The 25,769-nt window shown below is 36.7% G+C and overlaps 1 protein-coding gene across 2 annotated transcripts; it reads left to right on the top strand.

Moving 5' to 3' along the window:
• The first annotated feature begins 753 nt into the window (after nucleotides 1-753).
• On the top strand, nucleotides 754-25,743 carry ARGLU1 (arginine and glutamate rich 1). Of its 2 annotated transcripts, XM_090258514.1 has the most exons (4): nucleotides 754-1,351; nucleotides 8,776-9,001; nucleotides 11,263-11,346; nucleotides 24,900-25,743. In XM_090258514.1, the coding sequence occupies exons 1-4, from the start codon at nucleotides 1,005-1,007 to the stop codon at nucleotides 25,062-25,064; spliced, it is 822 nt and encodes a 273-aa protein (XP_090114640.1). In that variant the 5' UTR covers nucleotides 754-1,004; the 3' UTR covers nucleotides 25,065-25,743. The 2 variants fall into 2 exon arrangements, with proteins under 2 accessions (XP_090114640.1, XP_090114642.1); XM_090258516.1 differs by lacking the exon at nucleotides 24,900-25,743 and having other exon boundaries at nucleotides 10,776-11,331.
• The last annotated feature ends 26 nt before the right edge of the window (nucleotides 25,744-25,769 follow it).

Genomic DNA, 25,769 nt, shown 5'->3' with positions numbered 1-25,769 from the left:
GCATATGTTTTTTATTTGGTCAGGTCTTGTAAAATTTGATTCTGAAGGATTTTATAGTTATTGTTGCCTTGTGGAGAAAATGTCTTAATATGTTACTGCTTGTGCAGGACAGTGACAGGTTGTTGTACCATATTGGGCTATAGCTTTCCTGGCTTGGATTTGGTGGACTTACTGGTTATCTGCAAGGATTTTGTACACTCCTGCTCTGCCACCTGCTAGCCGTGTGACCTGGGCGAAGTTACCCTCTGGACCTCAGGGCAACCACCCCTAAAATGAGAATTAAACACCAGTTAATAAATGCAAAGCATTTAGCACAACGCCTGGCACATGAAGGCCTGTATAAACATAAACACAGGCTTCTACTTATCAAAGTCTACTTTATCTTTTGTAAGCCTTACGACCACCTGAATAAAAAGCATGGTAATCTTCACTGTACAAATGAGGAAGCTAAGCTGAGAGAGCAAGTGATCTGCTCAGGGTCACTCTGATGTAACTTAGGGCTGCCTGGCAAAACCAGTTCATACCGAGACATGATCTCGGTCGCACCAAAACGTAATAGGTATATTGTTACGGTGTTGGGATCCTGCCAGAAAACTAAAGCGCCTAGAGAAGAAGCGAGGAACTCCGGCCCTTGCGTAAACGGTGGAACGCGGGGGGTGGCGGAAAAAGCCGAGCGGACTCGGAAACGCTCGACTCGTTTTCGGCAACAATCGTTAGGGGGCGGGACTCGCGCGGCCGCGCGTTTCGCGCAGAGCATTGTGGGAAGGGCGGCCGGTGCAGCCGCGGCTGCCATTTTATCGCGTCCTGGTGTTGCGGCCTTGTCTTTGGAGGCGGCTTTCGTGGCGGCTGTCCACCTCACGGAGTGACACAAAGTCAGCTGGCTGACAGTTTTCCTTCCCCGGGCTTCAACAAGACGGCAAGCCTGTGTCTGGAGGCGCAAGCGAGAGCTTCCAGGCGCGTGCGGGGCCGGAGGCCAGCGGTTAGCCACAGCGTCGCCCGGAAGGATGGGCCGTTCTCGGAGTCGGAGCTCGTCCCGCTCCAAACATACCAAGAGCAGCAAACATAACAAGAAACGGAGTCGGTCGCGATCTCGGTCCCGAGATAAGGAGCGCGTGCGGAAGCGCTCCAAATCCCGGGAAAGTAAACGGAATAGGCGACGGGAGTCCCGGTCACGCTCGCGCTCCACCAACACGGCCGTGTCCCGGCGCGAGCGGGACCGGGAGCGCGCCTCGTCCCCGCCCGACCGCATCGACATATTCGGGCGCACCGTGAGCAAGCGCAGCAGCCTGGACGAGAAGCAGAAGCGAGAAGAGGAGGAGAAGAAAGCAGAGTTCGAGCGGCAGCGAAAAATGTGAGCTCCCGCGAGGCAGGGGCGGGAAGAGTGGGAAATGAGGGGTTAGGGCTAGTGGGGGCTGAAGAGGGAGGTTGGAGGGTTGTAGGAACCCGCCAGAGAGGCTGCAGAACTGGCTCGTGGAAAGCCTGCGGCAGGACATACCTACGATTTGGGTGGGGAGGAAATTAGTGGGGCTTGAAGCCGGAAAACTTTCTAGGGAAGAGAGCGATTTTGGCGCGAGAGGGTTGGAGACTGCCGGAAGTAGCGGGTGGAGTTCAGAGTGGGGTTGGAGAGTGGAGTTGGCCGGAGGACGAGAAATAAGGCAGGTTGAAGTCTCGTTTGCAGAGCATTTGCAGTCCCTCTGGAGAAGAGCAGAAAGGAATTAACCCTTAGAATGCAAGTCGCAGCCGTCCAGAGCATTCTTTTATTGCAGTTTAGATTTGGGATTGGGCTTCTCCGGAATAAGACAGTTTAGGTGGTCCAACAGTACACCCCCCAAAAATGCATTTTACTTTAATGCATTACAGTTGTTTAAAATGTCGCGGTCACTTTTCTTTTCTTGGGCCTACTTGGTTTTTTATTTTGTTTTTTGAGGTGTAAAAGCAATGTACACACCTTAAGTGTTCAGTAGGATGAGTTTTGATGCTTGAATTCACCTGAGTAACCACCATCCCAAAGTTTACTCTTTTCACTACTTTTTAACTTTGATATATATTATTCTGTAGCAAACTTCGGTGTAATACTGATATTTGTTTCCCCTAATAGTGTACTTGCTAGTGAGAAGACAATTGAATATATGCTTCTATTTTTGCATTGCTGACATACAGAATTTTTATGTAAGAAAACTCAAAACCACATAGTGTTTGGGTAAAATGTATTTCTTCTCTATCTTTTGATCCAAGAGTAGGTGTAAATAATCCCAAACTAATGAACTTTTGTTGATGAAATGCAGTGTTTAGTTTTGTTTTAAGACCATGGTACTCTGCTCTAGATATTTCTTTTCCACAGGTAATGTTGAAAGGTAGTAAACGTATGTGCTCACTTCCCTTATTTAACTAGCTGTCTTCCTCAGTTCCTTCAGTGCACGTGAGACAGGAAAGTGCTCATGAGACAGGATAGTTACTGAATATAAAGTTTTCCTGAGACAAGTTTATGTATACTGAATTGTCTGATGGGTTTTAAATTTTTCTTCAGTTGGGTTTGTATTATGTAGATTTTTTTAGCAAAGCTTGTTTCTGAGAGCAAAGTTATTAAGAGGTAGGGGACTATATAACACTAATAATAATACAGAGGAAGCAGTACCTGGAGAGGTATTTTGCTGCATTCCTTCAAAAGGTGCACAATGCTTTCATTTTTCCTTTATTTCTTAGAACTGTTGATATATATGAAAACCAAGTACAACTAATTTTTTACAAAAAACTTTTATTATATAGAATCCAGTTATTTGGTTTGGAACAAGTTTAACTGTAAAAATGTAGGTCTCAAATGTATATCAACAGGTGAACATTGTAAAAAATTAACCTAAGATATTTCATACGTTTATGTGGAAACAGAGGTGACCTCAAAGAGACTTGCCATTCACTGGGAAGCTAAGATTTGTAGGGAAAATGAAAGGAAACGTGGTGTGCTAAGAATAATTAGAATTATTTAGCTAGCCACATAAATAGCAGAGAAAAAAATGCAAGGATGAAAATTAGAAAACAGAGCAGGTATGTAGTTCCAAGTTGGTAGACGTAAACTACCATTAGCTTTTGTGAAGGAAGGAGATGGCAGCACTAGCAACCACCCGTACACTTAATTTGTGTGTGCCATGCAGTAGGCAGTACTTAATATGGTCTAATGTCTTAGAAATAATGCAAAGAAAACAAGGAAAAGATCTACATTTTGGAACAATGGGAATGGGCAGAAGTTGCAGGTCTGCAAATCCCTATTGGTGAGTTCACTCAACTACCCAATTTATTGAGCATTTAATGTGTCAGGCACTGTGCTAGGTGCTGTTAATGTAAAGATGATTGACTCCTGTCCAAGATCTTTTTCTAGCTTGAAGACAGATGTAGATAGGTATAAGTAACAGTGTGGTAAATTCATAGATGGTGATAGGACTGTAGACAGGAAGCATCTTGGATGCGTAAACACTAGTTTTCTTAAGGAACGAGTGGTGGATAGAAATAAGACTGTCAAGCTAAGGTAGGAGGTTATATGTGGACCAAAGGAGAATAAAGGGAGGGAGACAGAATGGTCTAACGTTGAGTAAAAGGGTGAGTGTTAATTGGAACATGAAGTTCTGTAAATTAAAGTCATGGAGTTACTAGAGAGATAAAGTAGAGGCTGGAAATCATGGAGAGGGTCTTATATGCCATATAAAGGAGTTTGGATTTCATTCTAGAAACAGGAAAGGCTTTAAGCAGGTAAATGGCATGGGGCATTAAAAAAATAAAAAATAAATCCCTGACTGTACAGGATAGAAACTAGTTACAGTCAGTCCACACAGGACTAGTGTGGGAGCAGTTGTTGGAATGGAAAAGAGGGACAGATTTAAGAAGCATTTAGCACCAATAAAATTGGGTGTGAAACAGGGACAGAAAGCATTAATAATATTGGCTCTCATTTATATTTGGTTATTTCAGTTCAGTCACCAAATGCTTAAGTAACTACTCTATCTCAAGACACTGGTTAAAATGTCAAACCCAGAGGAGAGGAGAGAGGGGAAATCAAAGCCTGGGACTTCCACTGTAGACTCTAATATTTGGATATAGTGGTTTTACCCAAGATTGATATAGGGGACAAACCTAGGGGAAACCTTGAGAATAGAATCATCCAGAGAGAAAGGATGAAGAGCAGTTGGTTCAAGGGACTGAAAGAACCTTAGGGACAAAACAAACAAATGAGCAAAATAGAACCAGAGGCATGTAAACAAGGAACAGATTGACAGTGACCAGAGGGGGAAGAGGGGTGGGTCTAGTCAAGGAATTAATATAAATGACCCATGGACATGGACAACAGGGGAGGATTGACTGTGGGAGAACTGGGAGGAGCAGGGGAGAGCAAAGGGGGAAATGTGACAACTGTAATAGAAAAACAAACAATAAATTTAAAAAAAAGAACCTTAGGAATTGTTTGTGTTTACAGTTGGATAGAGGGAGACAAGCACAGGTGGAAACTGAGAAAGGGTACCATAAGAACGTCTAGTGTGAAGTGTACCTTCAGGAGGTCCAGTGTGAGATGGAGAGAGACAACAAAATAAGAATCTTGTGTTGGGTTTAACTAATTAAAAAGTCTATAGTAAGGTTGGAAATGAGATTGCTTGCCATTTAACAGTTCTGAGGCCTTGAATAAATCGCCTGTGAGCCTGATTTCTTACTTGTGAAATGGAGATACTTGTTTGCTTGTGGTGAAGATAAGAAATAGTGTATTTAAAGTATTAAGACAATGATTATATAATGGGCCTTAATAAATAATGTTATTTATTATAATTTATATAAATACAGTCAGATTGAGCCTGGTGAATATAGGAAGTAATCTTATAAGGTGCAATCTAATGCAGTAAAACACCTTACATTTTTTTTTCATTTTTGCATAGCTAATTCACATGGTTCAAAATTTAGTTCAAAACCTCTGCCTCTCCTCCCTGTGTCGCAGCAGTTCAGTGTGGTTCCCTCTCTTTGTCCCTGCATCCTTACTGTCGTTTCTGTATGTAATTTTTAGAGATGCTGTATACATGTTGTATTAACTGTTGAAAAGTGGGCAGCTGAAAATGACTTGCAGCAAATCAGGAAAATGTTAATGACATAGTAACTTACTGTAGCCTGTGATATCGAGGTTAGAGTATGCTTAGTATTTAACTATATGACTGATTGAAGGTCTTCTAAGTTAAAATATCCAAACTGACCCTGGGATCTGTATGAGTGTTTATTCAAAGAATACTTGAAGAACTTGTTGTGAGAGCAGAGTAGCATTTATGAGCAAATTTAGTAGATGGAACTACATGTTTTGAGGAGGTTAGGGCTTTGAGACAAAACATCCAGGGCATACAGTGTAGCTGGTGTTAATAAGAATTTTGTAATTTTTTTTTCAATAATTATTTTGATATTTAAATCTTTGTATATGTCTTTGCCTCTCGCATTTGTCCTGTAGAAACAATGAAGGGTAGTGGGTAGTATAGTGCTTAAGATCATTAGCTTTGGAGTCTCCCCAGGTGGAGAGTCACCTCTCAGAGGCAACATGAATGAGTTAGAGCCCAATAAGTGAACTGCTTAGTTTGAGGAACCATCAAAAATGTAAATGATGACATGGTGTATAAAGCTGTTGGCAGAACTTACTTACTATTCAGTATTTACTAAATGCTGTTTGCTAATATTATGAAGCAATTCCTAGATGGACGCTCCTAGGGTTGAGTTCATACATTTTAAAGACGTTTTAAAAGAATGTTGTTGCAAGCTGCTCTGTACAACACCATTCTCCCTTTTAATAGTGCTGTTTTGCCAGGCTCTTGCTGTTTTAATAGTTGCCATTTTAAAATTGATTGTGACTAGTATTTTTAAAACACCTGAGAGCGTGGAGAAAGTGGAGACTTTATGTTATACCATTTCCTTTGAGAAACTTGAAGATTTTAATCCAACCTTTTTATCAGTGGCACAAAATTCTGGCTAGGGACTGGGTTCAGCATAAGAGCCTGAGGGAAAGATTAGAGAGATAAAAGAACATCAAGAGACAGACACCTATGCAGAAGTTTTAGGGAATGGATAGGCAATGATATTGGATGATACATCTTTTGTAACATACCAAAAATGTTGGGTTTTTTGTTTTGTTTTAAGAAAATTTCAGTGGCTCTTATAAAAGCCTAATAGCTGCTTTGTCATTGATTATGATAAATTTGCCATCAGTAAAGATTAACTCATGCTTAATTCAGTTGTTCATGTGCCCATTAGTTTTATGAATTTAGGGTGTGTGGGGAGGGGAATTGAATATTGAACTTTTTCAGCACTGAAACTAAAAATTGATTTAAAATTTTTTTCTGATTTGCTGGAGTAGCAATTATAACCTCACCAAGAATAACATCAACAACAAAAATTATATTCCTGGTAATATTTATAGGGTAACAGTTCTGTTGTGGGGCCCTGATCTCTCAGCAGGACACAGCAGCAAGGCTTAAGTATGGTCATGATGAGCTGCCCTGTGGTTCCTCCAGGAACAAAGGAAGAAGATAAGCAGTCTTGTGAGAAACTTCACTAGGCCTTTTCTCATTCTCCCTGTTCAGTTGAGCTTGGAACTTTCCACTTGCCCTCCCCTCTAGGTATAAAACTGCTGACCTATAGTGAGAATTGACTTCTTAGTGGCAGAGCGGCCACACCACCTGTGCTTATACTGTCTGTCACCCAGCCTCTGTGAATTGATATTTGTCAGTGAGAACAGAGAGACATGGGGAGCTAATGCTGTGCTGATCTGGCTCTTTGCTGTAAGTGATAAACTAAATTTGTTTAGGCTCCTTTTCTCCTAACTTGCTTGCTTACATACTTACTGTGGGAATGTGGCCCTATTAGCTATTGTGCTTAATGCTATTACTTTGGGACTGGTTGACAGAAACCCTGAATATGTATCAGGCCTTTTGACCTAAGTTAACTTGGCAGCTTTTCTACTAATAAGCTAACCAGTTTTTCCCCCCATCTTTTTTTATTTTATATGCAAAGTGTTAATTGGAACTTTTGTATTTAAGAGCTGAATTGTACAGTTTTGAAATTTTAAAATAGTTTCTTGGGTTTCTCTACATTTACTTATTTTGTAAGAACCAACTAGCAAGAACGTGAGGGTGTGTATACTTTTAAAATTTGTGTTATGAAAACTTTCAAACGTAATGCAAAAGTAGAGCAGATGGGAATATAATTCGTATATACCCATCATTCGGGTTAAGCAATTGTCCATCTTCTTTTGTCTTTTATTTCTCTCTCTCTCTGGATGAAGTAAACAATTTTTCTATATGAAATGTAGTTTAATTTCCTTTGAATTGCTGCCTGATATTAGATATTTCTGGCTTTTTTATAGTGTTGGGATAGGTATCTGTTCTCTTACTGAACTGCTATAAAAGCTTTTTGAAACTGCACTAATTCTTTTATTGGAAGTTTAAAAGGAATAACAGAAAAAAATTATAGCTAGAGCCTGTTAGACTTTAGTATCTTTTTAAAATAAAAATCATTAATGTGGTGGGGAGGAGTTAAGAAACAAGCAACAGTCTTCAAAATAGGTATTCCGGATATCTAGAAACTATAAGAAGTTATGCTTGCTCAAGCTACTATCCTTGACAGAAAAATGTAGAGATTTTAAATGCAGATATTGACATAAGTTAGAATGTGAAAAATACATTGGTGTTAGGATGGTATCACTGTGAATAAGTAACAGGAGCTGAAAATGAAAGCACTGGATTGGAAATTGAATCACCCCAAAATATCATTAAGATTGAAGTGGGTTGGGTGTTTAATGGCCCCTTAGAAACTACAAAGTCTTCATTAAACAGGGGGAAAAAACAGTGAAATTATTTTTAATATATTTTCAGCCTATCTCAAAATATTGCCATTTAATTTAATCAAATAAAAATATGAGGTCTTGTATATTTTGATATTCAGTTGTGACTAGATACACTTGAGGCTATCATTGGATATCAGTGGTATAAAATTTGGAAAGTTTCCACTATGATGATTTGATAATTTACAATGTTTTCAGTACATATATTTTTTTTTTGAGTAAAAAGTTGGTTTATAATATCTAAAGGTATTAAAACATTATTATGCTTCATTTGACTTTTTAACAGAACTGATTTTTTTTTTTTTAACCTACTTTTCCATCTCTGGAAGAGCTTTTAATTGAAAATCAATTAACAAAAGAAAAGGTACAATAAAGTGTATACAGTTCAGAACCTAAATAAGGTGGTATATATTTTCACTAAAAGCTATACAACTATTACCTTAGCATTCTGAATCTCTTTGAGTCTGTATTCTGACTCTGCTTGAGAGAGGAAGAAGAGGGAGACTGAATTTTGCTGTCTGAATTGCTTGCTACATAATGGTGGTTCCTGACTTCTCTGTAGCTCAACCCTTATTTCAACTGGGTGGACTGGCAAATGAGCAAATTTGTATATTTACAGTTTGTCTTTTCATTGTAAAGTTGATAACAAAAGTGGATTTCCTATTTCAGATTTGTTCTGCATTACTAAATAAAAACTGATGAATAAGCTGTTTGTGTGTATATATATATATATTTTTGTTCAGAAAGTGATAAGAGGGGAAAAATCATGGTTTTATATTTATTTGAATTTCTGCATCACTTAATGTCTTGGTACCTATTATTTCCTTGAATGTTACATGAAAATGAATTGTAAAATCATATAACTAGTTTTAATTTTTAGGTTTAATATTTCTATTTTCTAAATCATTTTTTTCTCACTTTGCTAGCCGGCAGCAGGAAATCGAAGAAAAACTCATTGAGGAAGAGACAGCACGAAGAGTGGAAGAATTGGTAGCAAAGAGGGTAGAGGAAGAATTGGAGAAAAGGAAGGATGAAATTGAGCGAGAAGTTCTCCGAAGGGTGGAGGAAGCCAAGCGCATCATGGAAAAGCAGTTGCTCGAAGAACTCGAGCGACAGAGACAAGCTGAGCTTGCAGCCCAAAAAGCCAGAGAGGTAACGCTCGGTCGTTTGGAAAGTATAGACAGTCCATGGCAAAACTTTCAGTGTCAGGTGTGCCTCCTGCTCAGTTCAGAAAGAGATGGAATACAGACTAATTCCTTTCTCATCTAAACTTAACATTGCTGCGAAAGTGAATTTTTTAGCCTATTCATGAGTGCTGACTGATATTTAAAAGTTATTTTCATAAAACGTATTTAAGGAAACTTTTTAATTTAATGGAACTGGCTTACATGTTTGAGAAGTGTTTGAAACTTTTGCCATGGCTGCAGGACTTACATTCTTTTTTGGGAGGGTGGGGGGACACAGGGAGTGGTAAAGGTAAAAGGTTAAAAATCCACCTGTGGTCATGTATTCTTTTCTGTTTATCACTCTTATCACCTAGACTGTGAGAGGCTTTTTGCCTTCAGTCAGATTAAAAAGAGCAGGGCCTAACATTGAGTGATGCTTTTGATAAATAGGTTTTCTTGCTCTTTTTTCCTTCTTGTATCCCTAACCCCCTACCCCAAATTCTGCTTCAACACAATGGACTAATTTTAGCATTCTGATCATAAGGCCCTCCATTTTCCTAATGTGTTGCAAAGAATCTTTTTAGGAAAAATGTCCAGATTATTCATCCACTTTTTAGTCTCTACTAACAACTCCTTTTTTTCTCTAGAGAGTTATGAAGGAACAGGTTGTCCTTGTCTGGAGTCAAGCTAAACACATGATTTGTTTTATCAGCAGCTGGAGCAGAAGTTGAAAATGTCTTTCTGTGAGATGTAATTTGCTACTGAAGCTTTATGGCTTATTTGCATTGATTACTCCATGATCCTAAAACTTGTTGAAAGTCATTGAAACACTCAAGGCAAATTACAGCACTGAGTATCCCTCAACATAATTTGCATAATGGATATGGATTTAGTTGGCATGTGCCACAGGAAATCCTATAGTTATATTTTCTTAAATTTAAATATTTGACTCAAAATCTATGCCTCCTTATCATTTTTAGTCTTGGCGTTATTGTGTACAAGTTGACATTAATCTCTTTTCCAGTAAGCTTAACTTTTCAAATGTGTTTTCCCTTGTGCTACCTTTAACTAGATATAATGTGTATTTAGTGGGTACCACAGACTATGCAATTGAATATATGAAGCTTTTGTATCAGTGCTTTTAATTATGAAGGTATTTTTGGAGTAACGGTGCTGTCTTGTAGCGAGTTATTAATCATAGGAAGAATTTTTCTCTTCATTTGCTTTTCGTTTCATATTAACAGTTTTTGTTTTTACACGGACACAACCCTCTGACAGTCTTTCTAAATATTAAAATCATTTGAATATGTATGCTGTGATCTGAACATTGCCCAAACCATCAAGCAGTCTTCATACAGTTTGCATTATAAAATCTCATTAAATTCTCCCAGAAAAAATAAATTACAGAATTTTATTTCCTGACTATGCACCCACTGGATTCCTGAATTTCAATTCAGACTGTAGATGGCAAGATAAGCTGCCTTTAGAAATTGTCAACATCTGAATGTTAAGTCCATTTTCCCCATGGAAGAAGCCCTTAGTTCCATGAAGTATGGATTACCATTTGTATTTTTCACTAACAGTAAATGTATTTTTCTTATTAATTGTTTGCCTTAGGAATGATGAATTACATTTTTTGTTCCTTCTTACCATAAACATCTGCATTCCTCAGCTCAGCCTTCCTTGTATGTTGTTTCTTTATAAATGGTTGAGCTGCTGATGCAGGTATTGCCAAGCTAACAGTACAAATCATTTTAAAGAGGAAGCTGGCGCGTATGGCAGCCGAGGAGCACACTCTGCAGGACACTGGACAAGACAGTAAATATTCAACTTTTAATGCTGATTAAAGGAGTATAGGTAAAGAATACGTAGGTATACATAATTGGTGAGACAAATATTCACTTTATTTATATTTTATATTATTTTTTTAATTTGGTAAATACTATTCCAGTTTTGTAGTTGTCCTTGTTGATTTGTGTGATATTAAAGTATTAGTAATAATTACCAAGAAGCTATCAATTAGGGAGGGTTTAGTTGGTTGCTGTTTGGACTGGGAGGGATGATTGAAATTTAGGGTTAGAAACAAATTTTAGTGGCTGCACAGTTTATCATTTGTCAGACAGAAGGTAGCTGTAAAGCTACCCTGTAAGTCAGATCAAAAAAGTTCAGAGGAAGATTAGTAAATATTTATCAATAAAAAAATAAACATTTTATTTTTCTAACATCTTAACATGTCCTCCCCTTTAGGAGGAAGAACGTGCAAAACGTGAGGAGCTAGAGCGAATACTGGAAGAGAATAACCGAAAAATTGCAGAAGCACAAGCCAAACTGGTATGTATAAAGCATACATGAATAATATTTTATGTCCTTTTTATCGAATTTGTGAGATTATTTTGTGTTCTAAAATTTATTGTTAGTTCTCTTGGTCATTTTAAGGAATTTGGAGGCAAGAGTGGAATAGTTGACTAGATTTTAGCTACTGTGTTCCAGAGTATTCTAATTACTCTGAAGATGATTCCAAAATTTATAATCAATTAAAACAAGTTTCCTGGGGAAAATTGTACTATCTTCATTCCCAGTTTTTTTAATTTCAACCTCATTCACATTTCTATGCCTAAAAAGAAAAAGAAAAACTTGAAAGTATTTAAAACCAACTAAGAAGCAGCATTTCACTTTGCATTAGTTGCCTTTTACCAATTACTACACAGAATAAATGGTTATATTTAACAAATTACCAGATTAATAAATTATTTTTCCTATTCCAAGTTTATAATCTAACAAGAAATACAGAGATAATTATAACATGATATAGAAATGGAAAAGATGATACAGAGCAATTTAAAAAAAAAAAAAAAGAAAATACTGATAAGAAAGCTAGAATTAAAAAACTATGGATAGAATTAATCCAAAAAATAAATGGGTGTCTGAGTGCCTAGAGACTACTTGGCGCTTTTATATTCCTCTAGTAGTTTTTTTGTTTACTCTCATGAACCATAAAAATATAATTTCCTATGTGTCATTACTGGGAAAAGATTAGCAAGTATATTATGGAACAGTGCTTCCCAAGTGGTGGTAAATGGCCAGTTTTTGTTCTGTATTATAATTTCAATTTGTCTCAGACTTCTTCTTCTGCGAAATACTATTAAGATGAATTATTACAAAAAACAGTTGCTCTAAAAGTTTCTGAAAAACCTGTGGATCTATTGGTTTACAGACTGTCACTGGACCGTCGGCCCTTGGACTAGTACTAGTGGTTCTAGTACATCTGAGTTTGACTAATAGACTGGTGACACTATTCTGTCTTCACGTTACTGATAAAACTTTGGTGAAAAGATATCTTTAGGAAAAAGAAGTTTGAACTTGATGAATTTGGTAACAATTTGGACAGAACTAATTTGCTTCTCGTGTTCAACAAAGTTGAAAACATAAGATTATTGTTAGTGTTGGAGATGATTTTTATTTGGTTTTATATGCTTTCAAAGAAAGAGTATCCTTTGTTTAGGAAGACTAAAAATGTTAATTGTATAGAGTTGCAAAGCACATATTGAGGTTTCTTTCATTATTGTTGTCCTTTCCTTTTCTAAGTTTTTGGAGTGCAATTATTTATAATCTTTATACATTTTATTAAGAAATATTACGTGAAACATACTGAAAACCCCATTAAAATAATAGTTTAAGAAACGAAGAAGAATATAATAATGTTGGAGGCAACATGGGAATTTCCTGGGTATGAGCAGTGCTAGTTTATCTTGTTAAACCAACAGTTCTGTTTGCTTCATGACATAATAAATGTGCTAGAAATGTGGAGCAGTTGCTTCTATATAAAAGAAAAGGAATGGGATGCTTTCTAGCTTCCAGAAAGATTGGCCAGTCTTAACTATTCACATAATCTATATTAAGAAATAATCTTTAAAAAGCAATTTGGAGATAAATATAGACAAGGCATTAAATTCTCTTAATACATTTAATGTATTAATTGTGGAGACAAGGACAACTCCAGGAAAGTTAACTGATGATATGGTAAGTTAACTGATGAAATATTTGGTAAGTGGTATGGACCCTGTGAGATGATTGACATAATTGCCCTGAATCTTGATGGATATTGGAAGTTGAATTAAGGGTGGGACAAGACTGTGAAGAAATGAAGCAGGTCAAAAGCCTTTTGGGAAGTAGAATTAGAATAAAGGCAAGAGTATGTAGGATCTCTCAAGTAGTAGCAGTTGGTAGCAAACCAACTTTATGTGTAGTATGAAGTTTGTGTGATAAGAAATGGGTGGTGAGGTTTTGAAAGCGGATTAAAGACAGGTTGGAAAAGGAAGTACCCTGAGGAAAATTTCTTTACAAAGACCGTCTGATTATAGGTGAAAAAAGACTGAGAGATTTAAGAGGTACACATAAGTAAGAATGAAAAGTAACTACAACTTCCTGAAAATGTATCTCAACCTCAATACGAAAGCAAAGAAATTCCTCCCTTTCATTTTCTCTAATAATAAATACCAAATTAGAAAGGACTCTTTTTTTTTTTTTCCTCATTACTATCAGGTATTGGCAAGGTGGCAATCCGGGAAGTTTAAATGGATATGATTGTTTTAGAAAATCCTAGGAACCTTAAATAATGCTACTTCTAAGAATTTATCTTATGAAAACTGATTCAGATACAAATAAATTTACAAAGATGTTCTCCCCAATATTATTTAGAATTTTAAAAATTGCCTAGATTTTTACATAAATTATAACACCTACATACAGTGGATTTTCTGTAGTCAGAAAATATTTGATAATACAGGGGAAAATTGCCAAGTACAGTATTATCCTAATTCAAAAAATGTATTTGCATATTTTATAGACAGGAAAATATGCTAAAGTGCTATGAATAATCTCTAACTGGTAGACTTATATGTAACTTTATACTTTTCTCTTAATTTCTGCATTTTCTGTAAGTAAAAATATTAGTAAAAAAATAAATTTAGGCCCCACTTGACTAACTTTAAAAAAAAAAAAAACTTTATTGATTTTTTAGAGAGGAAGAGGAAGAGAGAGAGCGAGAACAGAAATACTGATTTGTTGTTCCACTTATTGGTTGATGGCTTGTGTACTCCCCAACTAGAGATCAAGCCCCCAACCTTGGTGTATGCACCACCACCCAGTGGTCAAAGCTTTGCTGGCATTACTGCCTGAGCTCCACCTCCTGTCTCCCCGGACCTTCCCATCCTGGTCTGTGGAAAAATTCTTTCACAAAACCGGTCCCTGGTGCCAAAAATATTGGGGGCTGCTGCTCTTAACCAACTGAACTCTTGGCCAAGATTATTGACTAATTTTTTAGTAGGTCCTTGTGGCAAAAGTTCAAAGATTGGTTCCAGTATTGACTAATAAGGAATGCATTATCTTAGCTACATGGGCTCTTTCGTATTAAAATCATGTTAAGTGCTCAAGACTAAGCATAATTTTTGCTCATTTCAATTTCAAATTGTTTATCAAGATATTTGGTGTTATCTGTCCATAAGGAAGCAAGAACTATTAACACACAAAATCAAATAAGAATTAATCCAAATGTGGCTTGGCTTGACTTGACTTGGCTTTTTGGCAGATTGGGTCCTAGTTCTTGGGTTAGTGCTGGCAATGCACAAGTATCTTCAGATAATTAGAAAACTTTTTAATAGGGAATTTTCATTTTCTTTAAAATGTTAAAAATTGTACTTAAATTTTTTAAAGTTTTTTCCACCGGGGTTTTTTTGTTTTTGTTTTTGTTCTTTTATGATGTATTTGTCAGAAGTCCAGATATTATGTATATGATCCTTATTTGTTTAGAAGGGGCAGTTTTGACTGGGAGGACATTCTTAAAAGTTTGAAAATATATGCACATTATAAGTCCTAGGTTTGCAGATTGTTTTCTCTAATATTGAAATAGTTTTCCCCTTACCAAATAGGGAAATTAACCATGTTCATTGTGCTTTAATGCTTTGTACCTCACTGGTTTGAGAGATGAAATAGTACCATATATGGTATGTATTTCACATAATTAAGTTTAAAGTAAATCAGATAACACTTTGCAATTAAGAGATACCTCTGAAAAGATTTCTTAGAAAAATGTAAGCAAGGACTTTTTTAATGAGTTTGTTCAGTAAGCTGAAAAGTACGTCCCCTCTCCCCACAACCCTTGATTTTGGTTCAGTGATACTGATCTCAGACTTCTCTACTCCAGAATAACTTTTTGTCATATTAAGCTACCTACTTTGTGATAATTTGTTACTTAAAAATGTGGAAGTGGTTTTGGAATTGGACATTAGGTTGAATCTGGAAGAATTTAGAATCATATGACGGAAAATGCTTACACTTCTTTTAAAAAGGTGTCTTGGTAGAAATACAGACTTCAAAGGGAGTTCTGGTTAGGATTCAGAAGCAGATGAAGAACATGTTATTGGAAGCTGGAGACAAGGAGGTCCTTCTTACATAGTGGAAGAAAACCAACTAAATTGACCTACAGTTGTGTGGAAGCCAGAACTTGCAAGTGATGAACTTGCATATTTAGCCGTACATATTTCTAAAGTGTTGAAGGTGAAATCTGGTTTGTACTTGCTGTTAATAGTAAAATTGAATAAGATAATTTGAGGAAATAACTAATAGGTAAAAAAGCAATGAGTACTGAATGGGAAAATTTTCAGTCTTCTCTAAATTACAAAAAGGAAAACGCTAAATTAGGAGACTGTTAGAAAAAACTTGCTCAGGAAAGAATGCTGAGGATATATGGCTGGAAAACCTCCTGCTAATGCTGAGGAGATTATGCATGTGAATAATGAAAAGGTTATACAGTCACTTTAGCAAAAGCCAGGATTAGATGAGATTATCCAGGAAAGGTCTGGAGGAGCCTCTTGTCTAATGGCCTGATATACAAAGGAGACCCATTGTGTTTTTGAGGCTGTTAACATCAGCAGAAATACTGCCATACATAATGATGAAAGGCTGTCGAGATTCTCACCAGACTCCACTCAGCATGAAAAGGTCATGTGAAGATAGAACAAAAAGATTTAAAGATACTGGCCTTGAAGATTCGAGTGATGTGTCTATAAGCCAAGAGACACTGGCAGCCATCAGAAGCTGGAAGAGGCAAGCAACAGATTCCCTCCTAGAGCCTGCAGAAGGAGTGTGCCTTAGTTAGCATCTTGAATTTGTTCCAATGATACTGATTTCAGATTTCTTGCCTCCAGAATAAATTTTTGCTCTTTTGAGTTATCCAATTTGTGGTAATTTGTTACAGCAGTTAGAGAAAACTAACACTTGGAAAGAGAATGGGGCATTTATAGGAGAGTTGAAACAGCAGAGTACTTAGAATACCTAATAGTGTTATGCTTACACATTTTAATAATATGGCACAAAATATAAATGTCAAATATTTTAATTTGAAATGAAATGGGAAAGTTAGGTAAGGATTTTCATACTGAGACGCTTATTATGTTAATGTATTCTGGGCAACTATTTTAAAAATTTTTGGTTGTTATTGTACTGACATTGTGTAGAGTGACTTGAAGGACAGAGACTGGAAACAAGAAAGTCTGAGGCCAGTGAAAACATAGGGGCTTGAATTGGTAAGGTAGCGGTAGAAACTGTTAAGAGAGAAAAGATAAACTTGTTGAGTGATAAGGGTGTACAGAGAAGAAGAGGAGGAAAAAGGAAGGGAAAGAAAGTCTGTTGTAGGAACCAGAGAAGACATCCTGATGTAATCATATTAACAGCCACTAATCACCAGACACTAAAGGAGAACTTCCACAAATGGGGATTAATGACCAAGACAAAAGAACTGACCTGAAAGAACAGGGAAAAGTTAGGTTGTACAGGAGATTCAAAGAACCACATCTAGATGAGTGCGGTTTTTTGTGAAATTTTAAGACGTGAATGATAAAATCTTGAAGGTATCAGATTTCTCTCCAGAGTTCTGGAGTACAGTAATTATTTTTTTTCCTTTTTGTAAGTGTATTTTATTGATTATATTGCTACAGTAGTCCCTTTTTTTTTTTTTTCCTTTGCCTCCCATCTGCCCAGTAACCCCCTTCCTTCCAGCAATCCCACCCTCCTTAGTTGATGTCCATGGGTTGTGCATGTAAGTTCTTTGGCTTCACCCTTTTTTGTATTATTCTTAACTTCCCCCTGTCTATTTTGTGTACCTACAATTATGCTGCTTAATCTCTGCATGATTTCCTCATTTCTCCCCCTTCCCGTTCCCAGCCAGTTGCCCTCCAAATAATCCCCATACCAATGATTCTGTTCCTATTCTGGTTTGCATAGTTGGATTTTGTTTTTATTTTTTAGATTCAGTTGTTGATAGTGTGTTTGTTGTCATTTTAATGTTCATAGTTTTGATCTTCTTTTTGTTAAATAAGTCCCTTTTAACATTTCATATAATAATGGCTCGGTGATGATGAACCCTCTTAGCTGTTTTCTGGGATTCACTTTATCTGCCCTTCCATTCTAAATGATAGCTTTGCTGAATAGAGTAACCTTGCTTGTAGGTCCTTGCTTTTCATCACATTGAATACTTTTTGCCAGTCCTTTCTTGCCTGCAAAGTTTTGTTTGAGAAATCAGCTGATAGTCTAATGGGAACTCCTTTGTAGGTAACTCTCTGCTTTTCTCTTGTTGCTTTTGAGATTCTCTATCTTTCACCTTTGGCATTTTAATTATGTTGTGTCTTAGTGTGGTCCTCTTTGGGTCTAGCTTGTTTGGGACTTTCTGTGCTTTCTGGGCTGGCATGTCTATTTCCTTCACCAAATTTGAGAAGTTTTCCTTCATTATTTTTCACATAAGTTTTCAGTTTCTTGTTCTTTCTCTTTTCCTTATGGTACCCTGATTCAGATGTTGGCATGTTTAAAGTTGTCCCAGAGGTTCCTAAGCCTCTCAATTTTTTCAATTCTTGTTTCCTTATTCTGTACTGGTTGACTATTTTTTTCTTGCTTATGTTCCACATCATTGATTTGAACCCCGGTTTCCTTCCCTTCACCATTGGTTTTGTGTGGATTTTCCTGTTTCATTTTAGCATTGCCTTCTTCCCTTATGTGTTTGCCGTACTTATGCATATCTGTTAAGCCTCTGAGCATCTTTATCACCAGTGTTTTGAACTCTACATCTCTTGGGTTGGCTGTCTCCTTGTCACCTAGTTCTCCCACTGGAACCTTGATCCACTCCCTCTTTTGGGCCATACTTCTCTGTCTCCTCATCTTGACAGGCTCCTGTGTTTGTTTGCCTCTGTGTCTTAGGTAGAGCTGTCGCACCTGTTATGTTATAAGGGGCGGAGTATTAGCTATTGGTCAGTATAGGTGACCCGTTTCACCATGTTGTGACGTTTGTGGTGGAGGGGTCTGAGAGGGAACAATGCTACTTGCTCAACACTTGCCCCTTTTCCAGGCACTTCTCCCACTTCCGTATGGGACTGGTGCCTGTAGCTATTGCCCTGGCCGTTGTTCCCAGAGTGGGTGGGTGGGTGGGTCTGTGGACATTCTAGGACCACGGGGGTCCTTTAAATTGGTGGATTCTACTGAGAGACTGGCAGTTTCTTCTCCCCCAATGCCCACTGGTTTGCACAGTCAAAAGCAATGAGGCTTTATTTTCCCTGGCCCTGGAAATGTGGGCTGTGCAGTCTGGTCTGGTGCTGGGAGCACTCCCAGGTGTCCCTCCCTACATTTTAAAACATGTGACTGCACTTTTCACTCGCCTGCCGCTGCTGTCATCTTCACCCCAACCCTGCCCCTCCTACCTGTCTGGATGAGTATTCCTTATATCTTTTGTTTGTTGAACTTTAATGCAGCTCGATTTTCTGGAACTCCTGGTTGTCTCTAGTTTTGAGGTAATTGTATTCCTTCTTAGTTGTGGAGGGAGACACAGTATGTCTGTCTATGCCTCCATCTTGGCCAGAAGTTTCTGGAGTACAGTGATTTTATGCATAATATTAACGATCAAGCTCAGTTTACTTTCTTCTTGAGCAATTGTCTCCACTTTAATACAGAATATGAGGAAATGTTATCTAATGTTAAAGCTTCAAAAATATATTTAAGGTTATAAAGATAACAAAAGGGGAATTAAAATAAATTGAGAAGTGGACTTAGAAGTAATGGATTGGGTCTGGGTGTGAAAAATTTCCATTGGCCCCGGAAGTGGGGATTATTTTAATCCTTAGTTTTTTTAACCTTGTACATGAATAACTTTAGAAATTTTTACTAATGTGTAGTTTATTAGGAGCCAGAGCTAATTACATGAAACTTCATCTTAACAGTTGTTTACCTAAAGTAGACCGTACATATAGTTGTTATGGAAAGGAAGATGAGTCAAAAATTATAATTGCAAGCAGCAGAGTGGAATGGGATCCTTGGCAAGTTACAGTGCAGAAATCGATGTTTCTTGAATGACACTTTTTAATTATAGTATTTTTTGTTCTTTTCCATATAGCTTCTTATAACAAATATTTTTTTCTGGATATTTACTTATTTATTTATTTATTTTGGTAAAATTTCATGTGCTTCCAGTAGAGAGTAGTAGGTTTTAGTATCCATGTTTGCTAAAGAGACTACTGCAAAGGGTTACCTTGATCTAAAAAATATTGACAGCCTAAGAAGAATGCTTAGAATAATTTTTTAAAAGACAGTAGGACCTCTAAGTAAATAAAGGAGGTTGGGACAGAAGATACTGGGAGGGGTAAATAGGCCCTACTATAATGGTATGTATTGCCTTTGTGTATTTCATCTCACCACTTTTTGGAGTGGGGTGCAGGGTTGAAAGCCACTTTTGTGAGACAGAACAGGATCCGATGTATAATGACTCCAGTATTGTGAGTGTTAGCATTCTCTTTGGCCTTTGTGGTCTTTGTGGTGCCCACCACTTAATCTTTATAGGAGAGCTTCGTATTGTTCAGGCTTACATACATGCACATATCTCTCCCTCACAACATTGGGAATAGTGCCTTTTGCATAAATTTGAAACAGAGTAGGAAGGAATGATGTATATTCTCCAGCAAGTGTGGCCATCAAGAAGGAAACAAGCAAATCAGGCGTTTACTGCAGAGGGAGGATAAGGTTTAGAATACCAGACAAATAAGGTATAGAGTCATACCACACAGATGAATAGGCATGAAACCAGTTTTTCATCACGTGAGAGCCACCATTAAAATGAGAGATGGCATTGGTTTTTGCTAGACTAATCTAGGGGTGTTTTTTTGTTGTTTTTTGTTTTTGCCAAGGTGTAATTGAATAACATTTGTGCTTAATTTAAAGCTGTAATAGAACTAAATACAAATATTTACATGTAAAGATGGGATATTTACCTGTTCAATTTACTTATGAAAGTTATTCCATTATCAAATACTTACAAGACACTATGTGAGTATGTTTAACACTGGGGATTCCACTATTACCTGTATTCTGAGAGAAATTAAAGTTCCCTCTCTACACACATGCATACTTTTATTTCCTATATTTGTAGGCCCAAATGAAACACACTTTTATTCTTTCTTATCCAATCTAAAGGTAGTATTAGAACTAACATTTTTGGTCTATGAAGGAAGTTACTTTTAAAATCTTGTTTTTAATTCTTGATGATATGAGTGCATGATTCATTTTTATTTTTTTAAAGAAAAATGAACAGTGAAATCCCTCTATCTTTTTCCCCTATCCACCCACTTCCTATTTCTTTTTTTTTTTTTTTTTTTTTGGTTTTTCAATTACAGTTGTTCCATTTTTCCACCATTGCTCTCTCCCACCCAGCCCACCCCTTCTCCCACAATCATATCCCTCCCCCGTTGTTCCTATTTCTAAAAGGTATATTCAGTTACCTTTCTGTTTGTTTTTCTAGAGTTTGCAATGAGTATTTAGGCAGATACAAATACATACATGTTTATTTCCTCTTTTTTGCACAAAAGTAGCATATGATACATTTGGTACTTTGCTTTTCTCACTTAACAATATAACTTGGAGATTTTTCTATTTTAGTGTATAGGGGATTCCTTGTTTTAAAAAATAGCTACACAGTATTTTGTTTTATAGATCTTTAATTTATTGGTAGTTCCATATTGGTGAATATTAGAGTTTTTCAGTCTTCTGTAATTATGTTTGCAATAAATAACCATGTATAATTTAGCTTGTGGGCAAGTTCACTTATAGAATAAATTCCTGACAAATTGCTGAGTAAAGGTATTATCAAGATGCAATTTTAGTGGCTACTGCCAAAATACTCTTCATGAAGTAGCATTTGGTTATATCTTTGAGTTTCTATCAGTATAACAGGGTTAAAAATGCTATGTAATTAAACTTCTCTTATGGGTTGAGGTTGTGTTCAAACCCTGTACTCCCCAGGGTTCCTTCCAATCTACCTTCCTAGGGCTAAAGTTAGAACCTTAGGGAAAACTGAGTCTGGGTATTGGTAAAGGTTCCCAAGAATATGCACACACACTAAGAGTCTTTACTATAGCTTGATTCAGTTACACATGCCAAGCTCTTACCTGAAATATGTGATGATTTACTAAAACTGGGTAAAGTAATTGGCATATGATTTAACTAAAGATAATCAGAAGCAGATAATTCTTTTTGTTGTAATTATCAGTGAAAGGCTAAGCCAGAGAGTGGTGATTTGAAATGGATTTTGGCGTACAGGTAGGATTTTAGTAGGAGGAAAAATGGCATGAGCAAAGGAAGAGGGAGGGGAGGCAAGATAGAAAAGATCATTTAAAAGAGAATAGTAGAAACAAAGTTGGAGCCAGATTATATAAAAAGTCCTAAATAGTATGCTAATTTAGGAAATTAAGCCATATTTTGTGCACTTTGAAAGTCTGAGGGCAGGAAAGAGCAAAAGTTAGGAGGGTGAGACTTGCAGCATTGTGTAAGATGGATGAAAGGGCAGAGACTGGATACAGGGAAACCATTTTAGGTTTGTAAGATATGTGCCCTGGACTGGTATGGTAGTAATGGAGATGGAAAAGAAACTTTAGATGAAGGAACATAATAGAAGAATTAACAAAGTTGATGACTATTTTGTGGTGTCAGGGAAAGAGGGAGGAGACAAAAAGCTATAGAATATGGATGATAGTAGAGAAGATAGAAAGGACTGATGTATTTTAGCATTAGGTTAGAGGGATTTAAATCTTGAACATGTTGAATTTTGAAGGTACCCAGGGTTTTCCCTGGTGGATTTTCATTAGCCAGCTGGAAATGTAGCTTGCCTACCCACCAGATCCCCACTATTTTTTTAAAAATTGATTTTAGAGAGAGAGAGAGAAACATCAATTTTATCATTCCACTTATTTATGCATTCTGGATTCTTTTTTCTTTTTTTTAAATTTATTTTATTGTACTTTTTTTCCATTACCATTTATCCCCCCGAAACCCTCCCTCTTCCACTTCCACCCACCTCCGTCCTGCAATCACCAGTATTGTCCATGATCATGAGTTCTTTCTCTTTTTGTTTTACTTCTTTGCTCCATCTCTCCACACCCCTAACCCCACACAGAGTTGTTAGCCTGCTCTCTCTCTCTGAGTCTGTCTCTATTTTGCTTCTTTCTTAGTTCAGTTTGTTCATTAGATTCCATGTGAGTGCAGTCATATGGTACTTGTCTTCCTCTGACTGCCTTATTTCACTTAGCATAATGTTCTACAGGTTCTTCCATACTGTTGCAAAGGGTAAAATTTTCTTTCTTACAGCCAAGTAATATTCCATTGTGTAAATGTCCCGTAGTTGTTTTATCCACTCATCTACTGATGAACACTTGGGCTACTTCCAAATCTTGACTCTTGGCTGTTGTAAATAGCGCTTCAATGAGTATAGGGGTGCATATATATTCTTTCAAATTAGTGTTTAGGGTTTCTTTGGGTAAATTTCTAGAAGTGGAATTTCTGAATCAGGTAAAGGAAACAAGAAAAAAATAAACAAATTGGACTACACCAAACTAAAAAGTTTTTGCCCAGCAAAAGGAAAGCCATTGATGAAAGGAAAAGACAACCCACTGAATGGGGGGAACATATTTGCTGATACATCTAATAAGGGGTTAATATCCAAAATTTATAAAGAACTTATAAAACAACACCAAAAAACAATCCAAATTTTAAAAATGGGCAAAGGACCTGAATAGACCATTCTCCAAAGAGGACATGCAAATGGCCAATAGACATATGAAAAAAGTGCTCAGTGTCACTAATCATCAGAGAAATGCAAATTAAACCATAATAAAATATCTCTTCACACCTGTCAAAATGGCTACCATCAATAAATCAACAGACAAGTGCTGGCGAGGATGAGGAGAAAGGGGAACCCTAGTTCACTGTTGGTGGGAAGGCAGGTTAGTACAGCCACTGTGGAAAGCAGTATAGAGTTACTTAAAAAAATTAAAAATTATTGGTTGATGCTTGTATGTGCCCTGACCAGATATTGAACCCACAACTTTGGCATATCAGGATGAAACTAACCAACTGAGCTAGCCGGCTAGAGTCCCACTGTTTTTAATTTTGATCTTCTTCCTCTCTAACCTTACTTGATTACAGATTTATCCCCCCCACAAACACTTCATAATCTTTCACCTTTAGTCTATAACCACCAACACTGTCACGCGACCTGAAAGCAAAAAGTAAGACATACCTCTCTGTGTTTATTATGTATTTAAAAGTTGGGCTTTTTTTCTACACATTAGATAAAATGTAAACATTTTATGTTGTGTACTGAGCCCATTACCTATCAGTGGAGACAAACAGGAGACTCAAGTTCAAGTGAACGGAAGAATGAATAAAAATAAAGAGAAAGGTCACTAAACTTACTGTTAGTTTTTGACCATTTAAAAAATGTTTTCAGTAGAATTAGTGGATATAGAAGTAATGACTTTTTAATATTTGAGTTTGGGAATAGGAAGGCACTCAAAGGGTGCAGTGAATGTTTTAAGAACAAGATCAGATATGGAAAAAAGGGACAACACATTGATAATTGAGATTAAAAATTCAAGGGTTTGAGCAGGTTTTCTCTTCCTTGGCACTGTTAACCTTTGGGGTTCGAGAATTCTTTGTCAGGGTTGGGGAAGCTGTCCCATGAATTAGTATAGGATATCTGGCAACATACCTGTCTCTTATCTGTTAGATGCCAGGAGCCATTTCCCCAGTTGTGATAACCCAAATCACCACCACATGTTTGCCTAATGTCCCCTGGGAGAGAGTAAGTAGAGGAGTTGTGAATTAAGGCAGTGGGCATAATATCTTTGGGAAGCAAGGAGAGACTTGATGAGGAAGGAGGTGATGAGAATGGCCTGCATTTTCTTGGTTAAGAGGGGGAATCATCTGTAAAACACGTTAAGGAAGTTGGTTGCTTGAGACTGAAGGAGTTAAAATGCACTTCAGGAGTTAATTATATAAGTGTCCATTTGAAAATTGATAGAATTTTATAGTCAGGCAGGTCAAAAAAGTTTCATAATTTTTTTTTCTCTCCAAAGAAAGAGGTGTTTAGTATTTCATGGTTGTATATTAACAGTATAATGTAGTTTCTGTAGGGTGGGTTTTTTTTTTTGTTTGTTTTGGTATGCCTTGCTAATTATAAATCTAGCTATAGTAATTATAGATAAAAAACTCTGAATAAATCCTTGACGTGGTTTGTAACTGACAATGTTAATCTAATGGTACTAAGGAAATAGGAGAAAATGTATAAGTGCTTTTCTACAACTTTTTTTCTTTAAAAAATCAGAAAATGTAAGAATAATTTAAGAAGTTCTTTTCTAATTTCTCTGTTTTTTCTCTTTTTTGTGTAATCTTAGACCAAGTTTTCTTAAACATACTGTTATATGCACTTGTTGATTATAAATTCTCACCTGATTTCCCAAACACTACTAATAAAAGACATGAAATTCATTAAAATTTCTAATTTTCTTTTTAACTTCCAGGCTGAAGAGCAGTTGAGAATTGTTGAAGAACAAAGAAAGATTCATGAGGAAAGGATGAAACTAGAACAAGAACGACAACGTCAACAAAAAGAAGAACAAAAAATTATCCTGGGCAAGGGGAAGTCCAGGCCTAAACTGTCCTTCTCATTAAAAACCCAGGATTAAATTGCAAACTGAACTTTTTACAAAGAAAAATGGAAAAACTTTGTATTGTAGCTTCATGTTGAAGTGTTTTTTCTTTTTGTTTTGTTTTGTTTTTGTTGGTTTTTTGTTTTTTATTTGGAAAAATCTGGAAAGTTAGCTTGTTCTAATAGGGGCTATGCTCTGCAATTCCTTTTCTTCCCCCTTACTTCCATTAAGTCAAATCCTTATCAGATCACTGTTGTCTTCTAAAAAGTGATATATTTTTCACCTGTTTGGATTCTGTGTTAGTGGTCTGGAAAAGAGCAGATCATTTTATATACTGTGGATGGTCTGATAAGGTTTTTACTGACCCCACAAATTTTGGAGTTACACTCTGTTTACTACATCATATAATGCTGGTTTTGCTGACTTTTTGTTTTTTTATATATTTATAAAAAAATAAGAAGTTGGTAATTGCATTGGAAGCTCCCGGGGTGTTGCTGGACCTATGTGATATATTGTTAAATCAGTGTCCTCATGATACTGTTGCTCTTGATGTTCCTGATACAGGTAAGGAAACAGTTGGTCAGCTCTAATACAAAATATATACAATTCACTATTTTCTCTGTTCAATTTGTTTTTATTTCATTGATAAAATCAAACCAGCATTCCCATTGTGTAAATAAATGATTTTGCTGAATAAAGTAAAGTCTTAAATTCATATGTTGAAGCAATTTTTTTTAAGTT

This window comes from Furipterus horrens, unplaced genomic scaffold, assembly GCF_987537825.1.
Source record: "Furipterus horrens unplaced genomic scaffold, mFurHor1.1.pri manual_scaffold_12, whole genome shotgun sequence".
In the NCBI taxonomy this organism is placed as follows: domain Eukaryota; kingdom Metazoa; phylum Chordata; class Mammalia; order Chiroptera; family Furipteridae; genus Furipterus; species Furipterus horrens.
Note: the sequence above shows the minus strand (reverse complement) of the source record. Positions and strands in the feature narration are given on the sequence as shown.

Coding starts and splice junctions, on each gene's coding strand:
- ARGLU1 (XM_090258514.1), top strand. CDS start 1,005: ATGGGCCGTTCTCGGAGTCGGAGCTCGTCCCGCTCCAAACATACCAAG. Junction 1,352..8,775: donor TTCGAGCGGCAGCGAAAAAT/GTGAGCTCCCGC, acceptor TCACTTTGCTAG/CCGGCAGCAGGAAATCGAAG. Junction 11,347..24,899: donor CAGAAGCACAAGCCAAACTG/GTATGTATAAAG, acceptor TTTAACTTCCAG/GCTGAAGAGCAGTTGAGAAT.